The 10,154-nt window shown below is 42.8% G+C and overlaps 3 protein-coding genes across 3 annotated transcripts; all 3 read left to right on the top strand.

Annotated features, from left to right (window-relative positions):
* Nucleotides 1-433: 433 nt before the first annotated feature.
* LOC120736382 lies at nucleotides 434-1,671 on the top strand. Its single transcript, XM_040036424.1, has 6 exons — nucleotides 434-564; nucleotides 681-736; nucleotides 839-967; nucleotides 1,072-1,200; nucleotides 1,305-1,433; nucleotides 1,539-1,671. Exons 1-6 carry the CDS (start codon nucleotides 460-462, stop codon nucleotides 1,669-1,671), a joined length of 681 nt encoding a protein of 226 aa, XP_039892358.1. The 5' UTR covers nucleotides 434-459.
* A 230-nt stretch (nucleotides 1,672-1,901) lies between these two features.
* LOC120736381 (ubiquitin carboxyl-terminal hydrolase 37-like) lies at nucleotides 1,902-2,937 on the top strand. Its single transcript, XM_040036423.1, has 5 exons — nucleotides 1,902-2,198; nucleotides 2,323-2,388; nucleotides 2,486-2,617; nucleotides 2,710-2,832; nucleotides 2,922-2,937. The coding sequence occupies exons 1-5, from the start codon at nucleotides 2,152-2,154 to the stop codon at nucleotides 2,935-2,937; spliced, it is 384 nt and encodes a 127-aa protein (XP_039892357.1). The 5' UTR covers nucleotides 1,902-2,151.
* On the top strand, nucleotides 2,932-4,416 carry LOC120736384 (ubiquitin carboxyl-terminal hydrolase 37-like). The gene is made up of 7 exons (XM_040036430.1): nucleotides 2,932-3,070; nucleotides 3,176-3,275; nucleotides 3,456-3,532; nucleotides 3,704-3,812; nucleotides 3,909-3,966; nucleotides 4,145-4,302; nucleotides 4,382-4,416. The coding sequence occupies exons 1-7, from the start codon at nucleotides 2,940-2,942 to the stop codon at nucleotides 4,397-4,399; spliced, it is 651 nt and encodes a 216-aa protein (XP_039892364.1). The 5' UTR covers nucleotides 2,932-2,939; the 3' UTR covers nucleotides 4,400-4,416.
* The last annotated feature ends 5,738 nt before the right edge of the window (nucleotides 4,417-10,154 follow it).

The raw sequence follows: 10,154 nt of genomic DNA, 5'->3' as shown, positions 1-10,154 counted from the left end.
TGGTTTAGTGTGAGCTGTTTTATTTCCCTTTTATTGTTATTTTTCTTCCGCCTTGTGTGTTTATATCGTTTTTACTACTTCTAGTTTTGTCTATTATTTATATCGATTCAGAGATTAGTTGAAAATATAGAGTGTAAATGTACAAAATACATGATTTTGTTCATTTTGGTATTTCATAACAGTTATTATTTTTTATTTGCAATATCCAGGATGCGCTCCTTGTTAAAAATTTCCACTTTGAAAAATAACATTTACACTTTTGTCCTCGATCAGCGTCCCAGATGCTTCTGTTGCTGCCACAACACCTAACCATGAAAATGGTATAAAGAAGAAGAAGAAAATAAAATGGAGACACTTCTTCTGCTTTTCTCGGTTTGCTTTTACAGAAGACATATGAAATGCATATTTTCCTTAAATGTATTTGTTAATTTTAAGTGACTTTTCTTTTTTAATAACATTATGTTTGTTCGTTCTCTACAGGAAACTGACAGCGATACAGAGGCAGAGACCCCCACTGTAAAGCCACAGAAAAAGTCCCGCTGGTCTATTTTCAAATTCTGGAAGGTATGTTTTATGGAAAGAGTCACTATCATCAAGCATTTATTCATCACAATGAAATGGGAGCAATTAAGAGCAATGAAGCACACAGCTATGTCCTGTCTTTTGGTTTCTTTCTACAGAGAAGAAGGCAGGTTGCTCCAGAAACAACAGGGGAACCTGATAAAAAGAGTGACAAGTAAGGGAAACTTTAATCTTCTCACTTTAAAGCAAAATTCTTTTGGGATCCTTCTGGTTGCAGATTTGATACTTAATCTTCTATATATTTGTATATTTGCAGATTAAAGAACATGCAGCAGGACTGTACACCTGCCGAGGCAGCACCACCAAAAGAAGACTGCCTAGAAACAAAAGGTCGAGACCTGGTTGCTTCAGAAACAACAGGGGAACCTGATAAAAAGAGTGACAAGTAAGGGAAACTTTAATCTTCTCACTTTAAAGCAAAATTCTTTTGGGATCCTTCTGGTTGCAGATTTGATACTTAATCTTCTATATATTTGTATATTTTTGCAGATTAAAGAACCTGCAGCAGGACTGTACACCTGCCGAGGCAGCACCACCAAAAGAAGACTGCCTAGAAACAAAAGGCCGAGACCTGGTTGCTTCAGAAACAACAGGGGAACCTGATAAAAAGAGTGACAAGTAAGGGAAACTTTAATCTTCTCACTTTAAAGAAAAATTCTTTTGGGATCCTTCTGGTTGCAGATTTGATACTTAATCTTCTATATATTTGTATATTTTTGCAGATTAAAGAACATGCAGCAGGACTGTACACCTGCCGAGGCAGCACCACCAAAAGAAGACTGCCTAGAAACAAAAGGCCAAGATCTGGTTGCTTCAGAAACAACAGGGGAACCTGATAAAAAGAGTGACAAGTAAGGGAAACTTTAATCTTCTCACTTTAAAGAAAAATTCTTTTGGGATCCTTCTGGTTGCAGATTTGATACTTAATCTTCTATATATTTGTATATTTTTTGCAGATTAAAGAACCTGCAGCAGGACTGTACACCTGCCGAGGCAGCACCACCAAAAGAAGACTGCCTAGAAACAAAAGGCCAAGATCTGGTTGCTTCAGAAACAACAGGGGAACCTGATAAAAAGAGTGACAAGTGAGGGAAACTTTAATCTTCTCATTTTAAAGAAAATTCTTTTGGGATCCTCTGGTTGCAGATTTGATACTTGACATCTTTTTGTATAGTTTTGCAGATTGAAGAACATGCAGCATGACTGTACACCTGCCGAGGCAGCACACCAAAAGAAGACTGCCTAGAAACAAAAGGCCAAGAACTGGACGTCAAGCCTCCACTGAACAGTTCAGAGGACCTAGTACAGGTCATAACTACAGACATTCCCAGGTAAGTGCTTTTAATATTTTGGCAGATTGCTTATCAAAATAAGCATTAGATGGTTGAATGCTGTTCTCCAGAGAGATAATGTTTGTTTGTTGTCCTGTCGTGCTTGCTATGCATCCCTGACTCCTTTCTTCTTTCTGCATCCAGCAGCACCCATAAGGAATGTGGTGAAAGTTCCAACCAGGTTAGAAACACCACTGAACATAATGAGCCATCAGACCTGAGTTGGGACACTTTGATTATGGAGTTTCTGGCACAAGAGGATGTATTGGAGCAGGTGTTTGACATGTAAGAGAAAAACGTCCTCCAAAATGTTTAAACTTCAAAGCTCATGCATACATGCACATACACTGCTTAGCTTCTTGACATCTTTCCTAATTGTGTGTTTGTGTTTTTTACCTTTTTGCAATAGTTTAGGGAAAAATGTGAAGGATAGAAAAAAAATGGAAAATAAAGTTCAGACTGTGGACCGCTTCGGGTGAGTACACGTGGTGCACGAGGAACAAAGCTCTCTTTGTCAAAGTGGAAATGAGTTATTTTACACTGATAGTGTAAACTTTGTGTATGTGTGGCAGGTTTCCAAACATTGTAAACAGCTGCTACATGAACTCCTGCCTGCAGAGCCTCCTCAACAATGAGGAGTTCATTAGAGACGTCAGCCGTCAGGAGACTTTGTGGAGAGCAGTCCCAGAAGCTCGGCTCTTAAGGTGCGCTACGTCAACCTTCTACTTTCTTCAGAAACCTGAAGAACAAAGATATCTAACACCAGAAATGTCTGTTTACCCTTTCCTTTTTACAGAAGGCTCATGAACATCAGGGACTGTCATGAATCAAGAGATTATGACCTTAAAAAACGCCGCCTAATATCTTTCAAGAAGGCATTCAGCAAACTGGTTCCTGATACAAAGGCAGTGCACAGAAAGTGCGTCAGCTATTTGGACATTTTGTTTTTTGCTTTACCTTCTAATGTTTATGTTTATGTTCTAAATCTCCTCTGTGTTTTTCTTTCAGGACGCTCAATTCCTAACCATGTTCCTCAATGAGGTGAAAAGCCTCTCACCTCACCTGAAGAGGGAAGCAGCTCTCCTGGGCCAAAGTTATACCTGCCCAGTAGAAGGCCATCATGTTTTCAAAATGGAAAACATGAGGACATGCAAGAGGTAAGCCAGTCTTTCAGAAACACAGGGCTGATTGCAACATTTTCATATACCTCTTTTCCACCTACCTCATCGTTACTTTAACTACGTTACTCCTTAAATGTTTAGCTGCGGTCACCAGTCATCACAACAGGAGGAATTCACAAGCTTGTCCCTTGACCTGGTTCCAGAGGGGTCTGTTGAGGACATGTTAGGGACATACTTGAAGGTAAGATCACAAATTCCAGTAGAGATGTAGTATCACTGATCTTAACACACCTTTGTGTGTGTGTGTGTGTGTGTGTGTGTGTGTGTGTGTGTGTGTGTGTGTGTGTGTGTGTGTGTGTGTGTGCATATGTTGTGATTTTTTTTCTAACATAAATCCTGTTTTCTCTGTGCTGTTGTTTAGGAACAAAAAATCGAATTTACCTGTGACTGTGGCGGGACGACCTCGGAAGTGAAGCCGTCTTTTGATACACTGCCAAGGTGAGTAAGGTCACATCAGAATTGATCGACTGACCTGATTTCCAAACTGTGGCGCACTAAACATCAGAGTTTTTAAGAAAACACTTGAGCAGTCATTTTCTCCCATCTTCGGTTTGTGTTTGACACTCATTCTTTATTTTGTACCTTGGTTTTTCTTTTCTTTTCTGCCAGAGTTCTCATCTTTCACCTGAAGAGGTTTGGCTTTACACAAACCTACAAGCTTCAGAAGGTGAATGACCCCGTCAGGCTGCAGAGGGACTTGGTGGTGTCATCCAAACAGGTAAAAACAGACTGCAGAACATCTCAGAGAATCAGCTTAATTATCGCACTGATGTGAGACTTTATGAAACTGATCTTTGGATTTGTTCCTTCTCAGGGTGATGGCCGTTATGAACTCATAAGCATCATTAGTCACTATGGAGGCACAGAATCAGGTTAAAACAAACTGAATTGTTACAAACAGAAAAATGATTTAACAGAACTTGCTACTTTTGAGTGAAGGACTCACACACAAAAGCTTTTGATGTTTTAAGAAGCACTAAGTCCAAACCACTGTTTGCTTGAATCAGTTGACTTTTAGAAGTTGGATCATTTGTCTTAATGTGATCTCAGGACACTACATCTGTCATTCTGTGCATCCTGAGGAGAGCCCACAGTCTACATCAGATCATTGGCTCACCTATAATGATGCACGGGTGCTCCACACAACTGGATCGGCAGTTTTTGAGGAACAACAGCAGTCTGCCTACATCCTGTTTTACAAGAGAAACGTAAGAAGACACAGCAGCTGAGAGAATTTTGAAATGTCCTATTACCTTGTTAATCATTTTTCTCTTCATTCTAAAACAGGATGTGGAAGGAAGTTAGAGCCATCATCGTGCTGAAGGAACAACCGTCGTCTCAGACCGCTGGTAAGTATTGCCCTTAGGAGGAAGGGTCCACCCAGAGAGCCTGGTTCCCCCAAGATTTCTTCCTCCAGGAGGGAGTTTTTTCTTGCCACCGTCGCCCCACATTCCGGTCATTCACTAGTAGTGCACCACTACTAGATAGTCAGGACCGGTGTTTGGCTTGCTCTCTGGGAACAACAAATAAATTAATAATAAAATAAAATAAAGATTTATTTTATTTATTTATTTTTTTTATTAAAATTAACGTAACAACAAAAACAAAAATAACTAATAAAAACTAATTAACTAAGTATTCAACTGTGTTTTGTGAAATTTGTAATGAGTCTCAGTTAAGTTGATGTCACAGAAGTTTCTGAATCAACCATTTAGATTGTTCAACAAACAGATTACTCAGGTAAGATGGTAAGCTGGAGCACTGGTACCCTTCTAGTTCAGTTTAAGTTTTTAGACAAATATTCCCTCATTCAGTTGCAGTTTCTGCTTACATTATACATTATTTAGCTGCAAATGTTTAGCTGCAAGTAGCAAAGTCCAAAAGTGACAACATTTCCACTGCACTCTCTCCAGAAATGGCATATAGAACTTTTGATCAAATTAGACATTTATCCTTGAAAAATCCATGAAAATCTTTAATTGTACCTTTTATAACATTGTGGTGGGGCGTGGTCTGCGGTGCCGTGCAGAGAGGGCGTACGCACCTGCACGGCATCCTTAATCACGCCCGCCTAGTTAAAAACACGGGGACTCGGGGGTTTGGGGATTGTTGTGGTGAGATGTAAATAAAGATGGCTCCGAATGATACTCCGTGGTCCCGCCGTGCCTTATTCTCGCCACATTGGTGCCGAAACCCAGGAGGCAGCACGGCGGGTCCGTATCGGAGCCAGGGAATGGAGGAGCTGGCCCAGATGGTGGCCGAAATGGCGGCCGCCCAGCGGGAGCAGGCGGCGGCGGAGGGAGTAGTAGTGACGGAGGAGTCGCGCGATGGGCTGCTCCAGCGGGGAGCGACGGCGGTGACGGATGGACCGCGCAAGGAGCTGGAGGTCCCCGTGCCAGGGGAGCCTGCTCGGTGGAACTGGCGAGCGAGGCGTACGCCACGCTTGAGATCGCCGTGCTCACCAGATCGGCCTCACCACCACCAGAGGCCAGTACACGCCACACCTCTGCCCAGCCACCTGTGAGCTGGGGCTCACGACTGTGCCGGCCGCGCCGGGTGCACCCGCCACGCATCCGACTTCCGAACCAGCTTGGCCTGCACTGCTGGATTCGCGGGCGGCCACCTGAACTCGCACCTCCCCGTCGCTTGGCCGGGGCCTGGGGGCGCCAGCTGTCCGGACTGATTCCCTCTCCACTGGCGGTGGGGGGAGTAGGTTCGGCCGGATGGCTCCCCAGCCTCAATCAGGCGATGGGGGTATGTGGTGGGGCGTGGTCTGCGGTGCCGTGCAGGGAGGGCGGACGCACCTGCACGGGCACCCTTAATCACGCCCGCCTAGTTAAAAACACGGGGACTCGGGGGTTTGGGGATTGTTGTGGTGAGATGTAAATAAAGATGGCTCCGAATGATACTCCGTGGTCCCGCCGTGCCTTATTCTCGCACAAACATTTAACAAGTTATTGTCTCCTGCTGCATGTTTCTTGTTTTGGCTGAACTTCATCAGCTCAAAAAACACACCGTGCTGTGGTTTACTGAAAGAACTCATGTACAGGACACACTGAAAGCAGGTTTTACAACGTTTAATTAACAAAGTCAAGATCCGTTAACAACAGCTGAACGAAAGATTTACTTTTTCTCGTCGGTATAAAATGGTCAGATGAGGTCCATGCCAATGTGCTCAAGTGGTACCTCCATTAAGGGTAGTAAGGGCATAAAGGCACTTTTGGAATGGCCAGCTGGTTCACCAGCTGACACCACTGGACGCACAACATCAGCGCACATCCAAACAGATTCTTGGCCAGTAAAATCGGTTCAGTTTTTGGGCCCAGAGTCTTATCTTATTCCAGGTGACCAGCCATCGAGTTGTAACGAGCCACCTAAAAAAATCATTTCTCAGTGGCTCTTCTGCGACCAACAAGTAGATGTGTTCTTCCATTGTACAAGTGTCACGACACGCTCAACATGGTCTGTCGTTACAAAATGTGGAAATGTCAGGGCGCACTATTTGACTATCAGCTCTCATCATTTGATCAAAGGGCGAATTGCATAGTGCCATTATCTTCTGTTGTAACGAATTGCTGGAACCGGCAAGCTGAACGCGGCCCAAACGCCACGTGTCCCTATTGGCTGTGTGTGCAGCCCTGCATACTGCCCTATTGAGCTACTAAACCCCAACCAATCAGTTTTGAGATTTACTCTATGCATTTCCCCCCGATCTTTCATTTCCACCAGTACTATGGGGTATTTGTGAATATCCAGGACTGACCCGGACAGGTCGCCAGCTGTCGCCAGGTCATTAGTGTCCAAGAGCGCAACCTCTGACTGAGTTGCCTGTTTATGCAGTCTGACCACCTGTTGAAGGTAACGTGCTAACATGGCTAACGCTAGCATCACCGCACGTAGCCCCGTTATTTTAGGTCATCTTAGCTTATGAAATTTTTACGTGGCAGCTGTACGAGCTAGCTACGTGATTTTGTAAGCTGCTGTGCTCTTCACAAATGAAGCTGGAAGCAGCTCAGACTATTAGAACCAGCACTGAGGCCTGTTACATTTATACAGTGTTTAGAGCAATGGCTGCAGCCTACAGCCTTTGATTTTAAAGGCCTTAAATTCAGTGATATATACTGTAAATGATTTTCTCAGAGATCTTAAAGTAGTTAAATCACTGCTGATAGTCTGGTTGTTTATATTTTCACGTTTTTGTGTCTGTAGGGCTGTTTGATGATGATTTGGACTCCTCTGGGAGATGAGGACACACCCACATCTGTTCCATACTGCAGCCATTGATGGTTTGGACAGATGCACACACTGGAAAACCAGCACCTGGACTTCATGCAGGAGAGATGGCCTCAGAGATGGACCAATCAGAGAGCTCCTTACATCCCACAGTGTGGCAAATTTGAATAGCTGCAGTATTTTAAAAATGAAGTTGTTAATCCAACAGCTAATCCAAAGGTTAATCCCTGAGCGAACAGGAATCAAAATGGATTTTGAAATGCAATTTATTAAATGGAATTCAAAAATGAATTTACAAATGGAGAATTTATTCTACAATTCAATATTTAAGCACAGAATTCTTATTTCGATGCGCGTGGCTCTTGTGGTCCTCCATAGTTTTTAGCTTAGCTTCATCAGCTCCAAAAGATATTATGTCATGGTTTGCTAAGAGGACTCGTGTACAGGACACACTGAAAGCAGGTTAACAATGTTTAACTAACAAAGTCAATATCAATTGAAAACAGCTGAAATAAACCAAAAATTTTTCTTTGAAGCAAAACTCAGAGAACTGTTAGTCAAAAGCAGGTAAGTAGCTGAGGTTTCTTTGATAATTTCACTGTAAGATATATAAAGTTTCTATGAACTTGGCTTTAATATCATCGATTTCCTCGGATACAGTACTGTACAAATGCTTTGAGCCAACCTGACTTTCTTTGTATTTTTTCTCCAATAGGCACACCTCATTGTAGGCTTTGTTGAGGTCCTTGTACTTGCCTTCTTTCATCAAAATTAGTTTTGTTTACTAAGCCCTGTAACACCAGCATGAATTATTCAAACATAAAAAAGGCACTCAATTCCATACTTACCCTTATTCACAACAACTTGGCATAGAACTGACTGAAATTGTGTCTCTAGGGACTTTGTCTGTCTGTCTGTCTTTGCCCATCAGAGACCCAATCATTTGTCATTTCTTTTCTTGTCATTTCTGCAGGGAAGGGGTGGTGCAGCAGGTTTGAGGGGCAATGCCAGTAAGGCTGGGACACGAGCTGCAGCCTCATCCAACCTCTTTTTTTTTTTTTTTCCAGGTGCCCAGCCACCATTCAGTTTCATCATATCATCCCAAACAATAGCTGTAGAGTTGGATGGAGGATGAAGACAGCAGAGAGAGCAAAAGAAACAGGTAAGAGCGGACAGGTAGTCCGAGTTAGAGCAGGGCGATATGACCAAAAATATTTATCACGATATACATTTGAAGATTTGCGATAACGATATAACTGATGATATAATTGACGCAAGACAAAATACTTTACAACTCCACGACTTTATTAGTGCAAAAGAAACCCAATCAATGTATGTTCACTTAAACAAGCAGCTGTTTTTTATGTGCATTAAAGCTATATAAAAATGTAACAGTGCAAATAAAATCGTTTCGAGGTCAGTAAACACAACCAGAATTCATACATAAGGCACACGGGATTATAAGGGGCACTGTCGATTTTTAGAAAAATCAAAGGATTGATTTTAAGTGTGCCGTATTTTCCAAAAAACACGGTAATAACGACGGCCTGCTAGCATGCTCTACCAAAAATGTGCTTTGTTGTGTATCTGATGGACGAAAGCTAAACCAGTTCCACACCACTGAGGTTGCAGCATTCAGCGATCCGCTTTCGCCCTTCTCATTCTCCGTCGCCAGCACGCTTTTTCCACCATGTGCGTATGAAAACAAAGGTACTGCGCATGCGCGTTTTACCCATATTCTATCGCGATATTTCATTTTCTTATTGTTGCCCAACATTATACCAGTATTACTGTGAACGGTATGATATGGCCCAGCCCTAGCCAGAGTTAACAAAAACTTTTAAAGCCAGTGTAGCTTCTGTTTTGAACACATTTATTGATGATGATTTTACATAAATAAGCAGTGTATTATACTGTAATCAGATGTGGATTCTAGCTTTACTAGTAATTGTCACAAATACTGTTTATTTGCCGTATTTACAGATAGTGAAATAAAATGGAAAATAATTCTTTCATAATTGTATACTCAGCTTGGTCAAGACAATAACTCCAGAACAAGAGGCATAGGATTTTGAATTAATACCAATGGTGCATCTACTGATATTCAGTTTGAATATCAGTGACCTTGACCTCAAGGTCAAAGGTCAAGTTTTCTGAAAATCTTGTGAATGTTACAACTTGGTGACAGGAAGGAAGTCACCTAGTTTGCTCAAATTTGTACCATAGGTGCAATTACTAGTAGGCTGAAGGGTTGCGCTAGGGGCCATCTGTAGAGATGTAGGGTCAACAACCTGTCTGAACGTGGACAAAACAAAAGAGATGATTGTTGACTTCAGGAGAGCACAGAGAGCTCACTTCCCACTTAACATCACTGGATCCTCTTTGGAGGTCGTCAAGAGCACCAAATTCCTTGATGTCCACCTGGCGGAGAACCTTTTCTGGTCCCTTAACCCCAGCTCCATAACTAAGGAGGCCCAACAGCATCTCTACTTCCTGCGGAAGCTGAGGAAAGCCCATCTCTCACCATCCATTCTCACCACCTTCTACAGAGGGACTATCGAGAGCGTCCTGAGCAGCTGCATCACTATCTAGTATGGTAACTGCACCGTATCAGATCGCAGTACCCTACAACTGATAGTGAGAGCAGCTGAGAAGATCATTGGAGCCCCTCTCCCCTCCATCATGGACACTTTAAGCACCCGCTCCATCCGCAAAGCCACCAGCATTATGGAGGACCTCACACACTCTTCACCCTGCTGCCTTCTGGAAAGAGGTACCAGCAAGCCGTCAGACTCCTGAACACTCAGTGACTGGACTGACACACACA

Source organism: Simochromis diagramma, unplaced genomic scaffold (assembly GCF_900408965.1).
Source record: "Simochromis diagramma unplaced genomic scaffold, fSimDia1.1 OVJJ01000063.1, whole genome shotgun sequence".
Classification (NCBI taxonomy): domain Eukaryota; kingdom Metazoa; phylum Chordata; class Actinopteri; order Cichliformes; family Cichlidae; genus Simochromis; species Simochromis diagramma.
This window is presented reverse-complemented; position numbering and strand designations above follow the sequence as displayed.

Excerpts from the sequence above, each read along its gene's own strand:
- LOC120736382 (XM_040036424.1), top strand. The coding sequence starts at position 460 with ATGTTTGTTCGTTCTCTACAGGAAACTGACAGCGATACAGAGGCAGAG. Across the intron at positions 737-838 it reads CCTGATAAAAAGAGTGACAA|ATTAAAGAACATGCAGCAGG; the intron begins GTAAGGGAAACT and ends GTATATTTGCAG. Across the intron at positions 968-1,071 it reads CCTGATAAAAAGAGTGACAA|ATTAAAGAACCTGCAGCAGG; the intron begins GTAAGGGAAACT and ends ATATTTTTGCAG.
- LOC120736384 (XM_040036430.1), top strand. The coding sequence starts at position 2,940 with ATGTTCCTCAATGAGGTGAAAAGCCTCTCACCTCACCTGAAGAGGGAA. Across the intron at positions 3,071-3,175 it reads AACATGAGGACATGCAAGAG|CTGCGGTCACCAGTCATCAC; the intron begins GTAAGCCAGTCT and ends TTAAATGTTTAG. Across the intron at positions 3,967-4,144 it reads CTATGGAGGCACAGAATCAG|GACACTACATCTGTCATTCT; the intron begins GTTAAAACAAAC and ends ATGTGATCTCAG.
- LOC120736381 (XM_040036423.1), top strand. The coding sequence starts at position 2,152 with ATGGAGTTTCTGGCACAAGAGGATGTATTGGAGCAGGTGTTTGACAT. Across the intron at positions 2,199-2,322 it reads TTGGAGCAGGTGTTTGACAT|TTTAGGGAAAAATGTGAAGG; the intron begins GTAAGAGAAAAA and ends TTTTTGCAATAG. Across the intron at positions 2,389-2,485 it reads CAGACTGTGGACCGCTTCGG|GTTTCCAAACATTGTAAACA; the intron begins GTGAGTACACGT and ends TATGTGTGGCAG.